The sequence below is a fragment of the Pholcus phalangioides genome, unplaced genomic scaffold (assembly GCF_987345545.1).
Source record: "Pholcus phalangioides strain wild (caught in Gottingen) unplaced genomic scaffold, Ppha-v1.0 ptg000021l_1, whole genome shotgun sequence".
NCBI lineage: Eukaryota > Metazoa > Arthropoda > Arachnida > Araneae > Pholcidae > Pholcus > Pholcus phalangioides.
The window spans coordinates 5,895,945-5,905,305 of NW_028301614.1; the positions used below are offsets into that span (position 1 = coordinate 5,895,945).

General features: G+C 38.5%; 2 protein-coding genes across 2 annotated transcripts in view; one reads left to right on the plus strand and one right to left on the minus strand.

Moving 5' to 3' along the window:
• Arf4 (ADP-ribosylation factor 2) overlaps nt 1–5,037 on the minus strand; it is a 42,161-nt gene extending 37,124 nt beyond the window's left edge. The window contains exon 1 of the mRNA XM_089249167.1: nt 4,423–5,037. Within this exon, the coding sequence (XP_089105293.1) occupies nt 4,423–4,489 (67 nt within the window). The 5' untranslated portion in view covers nt 4,490–5,037. The remainder of the gene's footprint in view (nt 1–4,422) is intronic.
• Nucleotides 5,038–5,918: 881 nt separating this feature from the next.
• Nucleotides 5,919–7,771, plus strand: LOC149070535 (DALR anticodon-binding domain-containing protein 3). The gene has a single exon (XM_089249104.1). The coding sequence runs from the start codon at nt 6,032–6,034 to the stop codon at nt 7,652–7,654; it is 1,623 nt and encodes a 540-aa protein (XP_089105230.1). The 5' UTR covers nt 5,919–6,031; the 3' UTR covers nt 7,655–7,771.
• The last annotated feature ends 1,590 nt before the right edge of the window (nt 7,772–9,361 follow it).

The following is a 9,361-nucleotide window of genomic DNA, read 5'->3' on the forward strand; positions in this document are numbered from 1 at the left end:
GGTGAGCTTGGAAAAAAATTTTATTCCCTCCAGTGGGAATCAAACCAAGGATAGGACCTCTAGCATAGAGGGCAAGCACACTGACCCAGAGATGCCATTGACGTGCTATAAAGCGTCAAATATCCAAAATTTCAGGAAAGGAGACATAAAAATTTGGTTCACACGTCCTCCGGGACACATTCTTTCCTAGTTCCAAGATGGAAAAAGTAGAGAGAAAAACCTTCCCAACTTTTTCCCCTTTTTTCTTCTTCTTTTCACAGTCTTATCACGATCCCTAGATAGATGGCACCACCTACTGAACACAAAACATGCTGAAGAATGCTGGGCACACACACAAACACACTTGAGTTTCACCAACACAAATCTGACATAGCTCCCATACTCAGGTGTGAAAATATGTGGCAGTTAAATGGCGACAGACCAGAGTGGTGGACTATCAGGGAGCTAAAATAAAATCATTCTACCAGGAAATCGCTTTGCAAGGATAGGTATGAAATCCTTGCTAATATGAATAGAGAAAATCTGAAGATAAGTGTCAGAGAGAAAATTCCCATTTGCTTTTTAAATTTAAATCAGAAGATATTATTGAAAGAGCTAAAGACTTTTTTAAAGAAATGAAAATTCAGTCAAAAGGGAAATTATAGACTTATTAGTAAATATATAAATGTGTACCCCTAACTTTCAATTACAGTGTGATCCTGCTTATAACACTTTTCAAAAACTGTCATAAAAAACGTAAGCAGGAAAACACTTCAAACAGGAAATCTTAATAAGAATTACTTAAAGTTAGGATCATGAAAATCAGTTGTACTAAGTGGAAAAATGTTCTAAATGGGAATGTGTTATAAGAAAGATCAACTGTATATTTCCTTTAGATTTTTTATATGTGCTACAATTCCATATGTTATCATATGTCATTGATGGGCTTCTTTGCAAGCTTTTTTTACTAGTAGACAATGAAAGTAAATGAACCTTTGGATAGAACATGTTTTTAGAAATGAATCAATCGATTCACACAGAGGTACCTTTTTCTTCTACCTAGAACATGGCCCGCTGCTGTGTCTCAACAAAGAGGTATATGCAGGTGATGAAAGGTCTGGGATATGCTGGGAAAAAAATTCATAGAGATACCAGTGAATTATATGGGAAAGGAAGGCACACTTTTTTTCAAGATAATTTTTTTTCGAGAGGGACCCACTTTCGCTCAAAAGGGACCCAATTTTTTAAATACCCTGCATCCCGGGATCCAGGTAAATTAAAGTATAAGTATAGTGGCATCTCTGTGACCATTATACCACATGAAGACTACTCCCTTCTCCTTAAAACGGGCACAGTAACATAACATCAGCGACATAGCTGCCAACTTTGAAGAATGAAAATTAAGGAAGTTTATGGAAGACACAAAAATTAATATAAGAGGGATTTTTGAATATAATAGAGTAATTTTTTATTAACCCATTAACTGCCACGGGCACATATATAAGCCTAGGAAGTCTGTGCATTAACTACCACGGGCACATATATAAGCCTAGGAAGTCTGTGCATTAACTACCATGGGCATATTTATATGTCTTTACTGTTTGTGATCGAAAAAGGGTGGCACTGGAGAGCAAATTGGTGTAAGGACATTTCCCTTTTACAAAAATGTGACATTGTGCATAGCTAGCACACAGATTAGCGCCAAGTTAGCAAACAGTAGATAAATAACCCGTCATCACTTCTCTCAATCACACCAATAAAGAAATTGTCATCAGCCCAGAATATACACATGTAACTGGACATATGGTTAAGTCATCACACCAGTTTCGGATGTTGAAAGGCCAAAATAACACAGGCCGTTTGACAAATTTTGTGAACTCCCTGCAAAAAATGGAATCTTTTGTGATTTGATGCAATGGCAAAAATTTAAATTAAATTTGCGCAACCACTCTGGGGATAAAAACAAAATGAACAGTATTTTTTTCCAGGTTAATTTTTATGGAATATTCCCCCCAAAAAAGTAGGGATTTTTTTTCACAATCACAGTTGAAAGTCTGAAGGCACAAGGAGTTCAGAAGATGGATTAGATATTCTAGAGCCTCAAGGAAAATCTGGGAGACTCGGTTGCTATGCAATGAAACAATTTTTCCCTATACCTCTTAGATTCCACTTGTTGAAAATCAGAAAAAAAACTTATTTCATTAAAACTAAACGTACAGCAATTTAAGGGGGGGGGGGGGGTTTAGTGATTTTTGTTATAAACCTTGCAGCTGGGTTCTCAACTTATGGGTCATGACTTGGGTCGCAGGGACTTCCGAGATAGGCCATTCAAATCCACTAACAGCCAGGGGTTCTTGAGATATGGGGGTCTATCCAAACTTGATTAGCTAGGGCTTCCAAGAAGAGTTGTGTGCATGGTCTCCCACCTACTGCAGCAGGATCCCTAGTTGGGAATCTTTGCAGCCTATAATGAATTTATGTGTGAAAAACAATCAAAAATGGTCTCAAGCTGGAACTCTGTCTCTCTCTCTCAGCACTTCCTCCTTCCCTTGTAGGGGGCCATGGTCATACAAATTCACTTACAGCAGGGATTCTTGAGCTATGGATTACGCTCCAAACCATATTTGCAACGGGCTACCAGGTAGGACAAATCCACTTGCAGCCAGGGATTTTTTGAGGTACTACTCCTGACTAAACCACACATTACATCTCATCTACATTCCCCATATGGAACCTCTAATGAACTGGTACATGTTAGAATGTGTGTTGTGAACCTAATGTGATATTTGTTTCTGTGCAATGCTTGTTATAATGCTGCCATTTGAGCTATTGATCACAACTCAGACTTGAGTCAGTTTCCGAGAAGATCATACAAATCCACTGACAACAAAATTCTTGAGCAATGAACTAGAACCCAAACTTGATTCACAGGAGCTTCCATAGCCAGGGATCTTGGTGATAACCCGAACTTGATTCGTAAGGGACCTTCATATGTGAGTCGCACAAATCCATTTAGTCCTTTTATAAAAATGCAGGTTTTGTGTAACTGCTTTCATTCACTAATTTTGAAAAACAATAATGTGGATACATATATGGGGGAAACTGGGACATTTATTCGGTGTATGGCGGAACAAGAAGCGACATCACTTCTGCGTGTTCAATCTGAGAACATATGTGCATTAGTGACTAGTGGATGAAGGGTCAGGATGTGCTTACTTCATGGGGTGAGTAAAGCATGCACACCGTCACTCAGTGCGAGCCATCATGGCAAAATAAAAGAGAAATTACACGTCGATAATCAGTGCTGCAACTAGATGTTCGGTCACCCGGGGCAAGTGCACACTTTGGCACCCCCTTGTAATGTTGAAAGTAAGGTTTGAGAATGAAATTTGCACCTCCCTCTGGTCCAGAGTCCGGGGCACGAGACCCGCCTGCTTCCCCCCCCCCCTGTAGTTGCAGCCCTGTCGCTAATCATGATATAAATACATGTAATAATTATTTGTTTTACTTCCCTGGACCTAGTAAACCCAGGACCTAATCAAATCTGCCATACATCAAATAAACATCTGGTGTCCAGAGCTGTCTTAAGAGCATTGGAGGCCCCCGGGCAAACTGATTTTTCTGAGACACTACCTGGCAAACTCTTGAGAATTTAAGCCAATTATAATTTTTGTGAGGCCCTTCTTCTCTTGCAGCACCTGAGTAGGCCCAGGCATTGAGATGTCACTGCGTATCTAAAAGATCGGGCAAAGAGCGTGCCATTACTGCAAGTTTTCTGCAGAATATAAAACAAACATACCAGCTCATTATACATATCCTCTACCAAAAAACAAACAGCTCCAAGGGTCACAAAGCTCATCCCATAGTTGATTTTGATTGTACAAAGGTTAAGAAACCCCTAACTAATAGGGTTAAAAGGCTATTTTATTATATAAAGCCCACGCCTCAACAATTTCTTGAAAAGATTTTTTTTTTTTCTTCGTAGGAAGCTAGGGGGGCGACCCTGTTACTAAGGTTCCGGATATCAAATGCAAAAAAACATGTGGCTCACTCATTTATTTAATCACTGCATTTTAAATTATGATTTTTATTGCTGTACAAAATTTTTTTCAATACAATCCCCTACTTTAAAAAAAAAAAAAAATCTCAAAACACTTGGTGAGAGTCATCACAAGCCGGGACAGGAAAAGGACACTTTCAATTTAAAGAGAGGGAGCTAAATGACTTACTACCACTTAAAATTATCTCGTAGGCTCTTAGTTGCGTCTCTCCGCCATGCTGATTAAACTAACTAAATAAATAAAATACGGGAGCCTTTCCCATAACCGCATTGTTATTTGGAAACACCTTTGCTTTAAGTAAACGTCATCCCTTGTGATGATGGGAAAAAAATCCTCTCGCAATATGACTAATTTTCAATATATGAAAACCGAAATTACTCACCCATAAGGATTCGGACTTGCTTTTTACCGAACAGTCTTGTTAGTAGATTGGAAATTGTCAAACCCATGTTTGATTACCATAAACAAATTAAACGGAAAATATGCCACAAGAATATACAAAATTTCTTGTAAATATGTATTACGAGTATTATCTCGGCGAAAATAACACAGTTCGACACCAGCACGACCGACGGTTGCGAGTTGTTATGAGGAGAACATCCGTGTCTCTGCGGTCTTTCAGCCGACGCTTCTTTGCAATCCGGCAGCTCGAGTTACAAGCTAACGAATCACGAACACTTTTGCATAAACGCTGCACGAGTTTTTGAATGTTACTGCGCTGTTGATTGCTCGATGAAGTCGTGACTCGCGAAGCACAATATTGATTAAAAAACATTATGATGGCAAAGGAAATGTGTTTGCATGAAGCCGGGTATTCCGCGCCGCGTGCAACGTGAGTCGCTTAGCGCGATACACGGTCCACTCAATACTAGGAAATGATAGCAGTATGACCGTTCTCCTACAGAATGCAACACGCCTAATCAGTGTGATTAGCAGACTGCTTCTGGAGGATTCAAGTGCGCCGCGTGTTTCTCCCACCTCTTCATATATTTTTGTTGTTTTCTTTGCCTTTCCTTCTTTCCTGTCTCCCTATGCGGACGACGGAACAGCTAACGCGCCACACTAGAAAAATACAAACGCGCAGCATGAAATTTTTCCGTTTGTGCCAACGTGAAATGGTCTTGTTAGGTTCACTTCGAGCAAAAAAATCTACTCCAAGGAAAACCCTATAGGTTGTTAATTTTCGATTCCCAGCAGGGTTTTCCTAGGAGCAGATTCTTCTCTGCCGCGTGAACCGAATGGGATCATTTGGCGTCGGCAGAAATGAGTAACTTTATTCAGGGGCGTAGCCAGAAATTTCGTTCGGGGGGGGGGGGTTACCAAAGTGACAGAACAATGGATTTGGCCCTCTTTTTCCCCTTTTTCGGTCATTTTCTCACATTTCGGGGGGGGGGGGGACCAGACCCCCAAGTCCCCCCCCGCTGCGCCCTTGACTTTATTACGCTATGCGTTTCTGTTTTCCAAACGTGGAGCATCATCTGTTCTGTTGTCTACATGTCCACGTATTTTTTGACAATTTTCACAATTAAAAAGAAAAGGACTGAAAGGATGAGCATGGCATTTGACTCCTCCACAAGCAGTCGCTAATTACGCCGGACGTAAAGCTCTGGCGTGTTACACTCTGTAGGAAAACAATCGCACCACTTTTCCCATCCGTGGGTGGACGGCGTGCCACGCTGGGCTATCCACGTCGCACGCGGCGCAGAAAATCTGCTCCTGGGAAAACCCAGCTAAGTTGGATTTTGAGACCATAACCTGTTTAATTTAAAATAGGGGGTTTCCAGGGGATTCCCCCCCCCCTCCCCGCAAAATCTATAAATGAAGAAAACTTCAATCATCTGTCTAAAAAGCAGGCACAAGTCTTAGCAGCTAGAGTTTCGAGTATAAAGTTACGAGTTGCTCCACATGTTTGCAAGGGTGACGTGACCATCATGTAAACAAACGTCCATTTTTATTTAATAAAACAAGTGATTTCATTGATTTTTAATAAAATGTCGAGAATATACGATCATTTCTCCGATTTCGAGGGAGACGATAGTTGTTTTGATGATGTAATTTATTCATGTTTGCAACGTGCTTTCGATGAAGCCGTCGATGAACTCGACGTCGAGAAAGTGTGTATTAGGTCAATGTTAAAACCCGATTATAATCCGAAAAGTGACTCGGATTTCTCAATTTATTTGCCCCAATGTGTTTATCCTCGCTTATGTGCTCATATTGACGCAGTGTGTAACCTAGTCAAGGCTGGATCGAGCGAAATTTTCCGCGATTGCCGTCCACTAGGAGATCACAAGATACAATTCTTTTTAAATCGAATTGAGGTATACCGGAGAGTGTTGAAATATATTTTACGCGAGCAAAGTACCCACCCTCCTAAATGCAATGGAAAAAATGTTTTGGTCTACGTCCACGAGAAGAAAGCGAAGAATTTAACCAATTATAGATCGTTGCTCATCGCAGAGCATGTCATGTCAATACTTCTCGCTGATGGGTATACCATGCTTTGTCAAAGGAGTCTTTGGAAAGATTTCTGGTCAAGCAGATACTCGGACAGTGTCAAGTTATACAATTGTGACTGTGACTTGGATGCAATACATTCAGAGTGGTTGGAAAAGTGTGAGACCTTGACGTGCAAAGTGGAGGAAGATACTGGTGAATTCCTAACACTAGATTCAACGGATTACTTAAAAACAAGAGATTCTGGTGACAGGTTATATGACAGCAGCATTTCCCAAATATGCATTACAAAGAATGGCTTTACCGACAGCTTCAAGAAAAGTGCACATCTCCATCATGTACTTCAAAAGCATGTGAAGAACATTCATACAATTATCCACGTACTTCCCGTCCATAAACAAATCACTGCTCAAAAGTGTGGTGTCTTACTAGAGATGTGTACGGGCTGTAAGTTTGACCAGCTCTTTTTGACGTGTCAAACTGCCACTTCCAAAAAACATCCAGATCTTACGGAAGAAGAGTACAAGAATAGTGTCCGCAAAGGGGTGGAAGCATCTCTGACCATCAAGTATGGAAAAGATGTGATTGATGATGAAATTTGGATCAACAGATTGAATTTGCTGACCGAAACAATTATTAAATTTGACTTTTTGATGACTTCTTTTTCTTCACCATTGAATTTGTATTCATATAACTCTGGAACAAGTTTCCAAGATAAAGGTGGCGCATTCGTGCAGTATAATTGTGCGAGACTGACAGTTATATTTAACAGATATGAAGAAGGTTTGAAAAGTGGTTATTATCAAGCATTGCCGAGCATAGATGATGTTGATTTTGCATTATTAAAGCAACAAGATGAATGGAATTTATTTTCCAAATACATTTTGCCGTATTCAAAGATTGTAAGAGAACTTAGTCACGATGTCAGCTGCGAAAACTCAGTTGAAATATCCATGACAACTCATAGAATATGTCGGATGTTGGTGAATTTAAGCCGCGACTTTAGCTTATACTATAACAAGAGCAAGGTGTTGGCAGAGCCTGTCCCACGTTTAATCCCAAAAATGAATGCTAAATTGTATTTTTTGAGAGCTATTTACCATGTCATGAAAAACTCACTTGCTTTGTTAAATTTATCAATTGTTGAAAGGATGTGATTGCCATCTTTCTCATATGCAAGCACAACAATTAAAAAAATACTTTTTGTTGAATGTTTGAATCAAAATATCATAAGATATATCAAAGAATAGGCATATATTAAAAATTATTTGTAATCATTGTCATGAGTGATGTGTGCTCTTTTTTTCATATACGTACTAAGGCAGGTGTTTTCAAACTGTGCGCTGCAGACAAAGGTTTTTCGAAGAGATTCTTTGTTAAACAGCTCTGGGGACCAGCAGAGCTCACAGGTAAGCATTGAATAGGAAAAGGGGGTGATGCTACGGGTGGAAAAAGTTTGAGAACCCCTTGCATACTATAAGGCCTGTATACTATAATATCTATAAAAGTACTTTTATAAAATGCACCCCATAAGTTTATTGGTTACATTCAAGCAAATATAATCAATAATCTTATCGTTTTTTTTCCATGTTTTGTAGATCTTTTACTCAACTTATGGTTAGATATTTAGTGTAATCCTGGCCTAAATATCTAACCATAAATCAGGGATTAAAAAAATCAAGATGCTATCAAATTTCAAGAGCCCAAAATAATTTTTCCCTTGGCTTTTTTCAAGATTTGATGCCCCAATTTTTCAACATAGAGGGCGGACACACCAACTTCATGTCCAACACAAAAATATAAAATGTTATATTTAACATTAATAATAACAACAAGGAAAAATCAAACTTTTAGTTATGGAAAAACCGAACAAACTAGTCACTCATAGACAAAGCTGAATTAAGAGTACTTAACTTTCAAGCGGCTTTGTGTGCTCATAGATTTATCTTGGGCCGAGTCGTGTTCTAAAACAAACGTAGGTGCCAATGCTTTAGATTTACTGAAAAGCCCCCCTTCTGATTTTTCAACCTTATTAAAATTTTTTGGCTAGATTCTTCCAATTTTTCATACCGTTATGGAAAAATCCTCAAGTTGTTTTTCGCACGAATGTGAAAAGTCCCTAAGAAAGAAAATTCTCTATCAATCCTTGCAATTCTAGGCTGCCCATATTTTTTTCAGGGAAATTGGAATTTCAACCATGGGAAATCTGCAATTGTTTTCAAATATGATGCTAAAAGTATGCAAAGTTGACAATTGTTGCCAAAATCACCGAAAAATGACCAATGGCTGGAATCGAAGGGTCATTGCAAATCACAGTGGATTGAAATGAATTCTAAGAAAAAAAATGTTTTATATGATGAATATGAGGTACAATATTTATAGTCATTATTTTCTTTTTCAACTTGGCAAAATAATTTTAATCCTTTATTTCAGTCAAAGATAAAAAAAAAAAAAATCAATTAGGCATTTGTGAAAATGAGGGGAAAAAAAGGGACATTTTTATTATAAAAAATCAGGATGGTGAAATGTCCCACGAAAAAGAATATGGTCACTCTATGCAACATCAAAAAATTCCCCCAGTTTTCTTCAGTGCAAAATATTTCCTTGCCTGATAAACTAAGGATTTTTCAATTATGAGAATTGGCCCCTACGAACATACTCCCCAAGATGGTCAAACAGCTGGCTACATCAACTGAATATTTACTTCATCTACACTTAATGCATCTAAAGCTGGGATTATACTATAAAAGTTATTTTATAAAACTTGAAAAATACAATCAATAAGATTATCGGTTGCATTTGCTAAAATTAAATTTCCTAAGTTTTATAAAAGAACTTTTATACTGTAATCCCGGCTTAATGAT

What these genes read in the sequence shown, in the direction of transcription:
- LOC149070535 (XM_089249104.1), top strand. Translation starts at nt 6,032, where the DNA reads ATGTCGAGAATATACGATCATTTCTCCGATTTCGAGGGAGACGATAGT.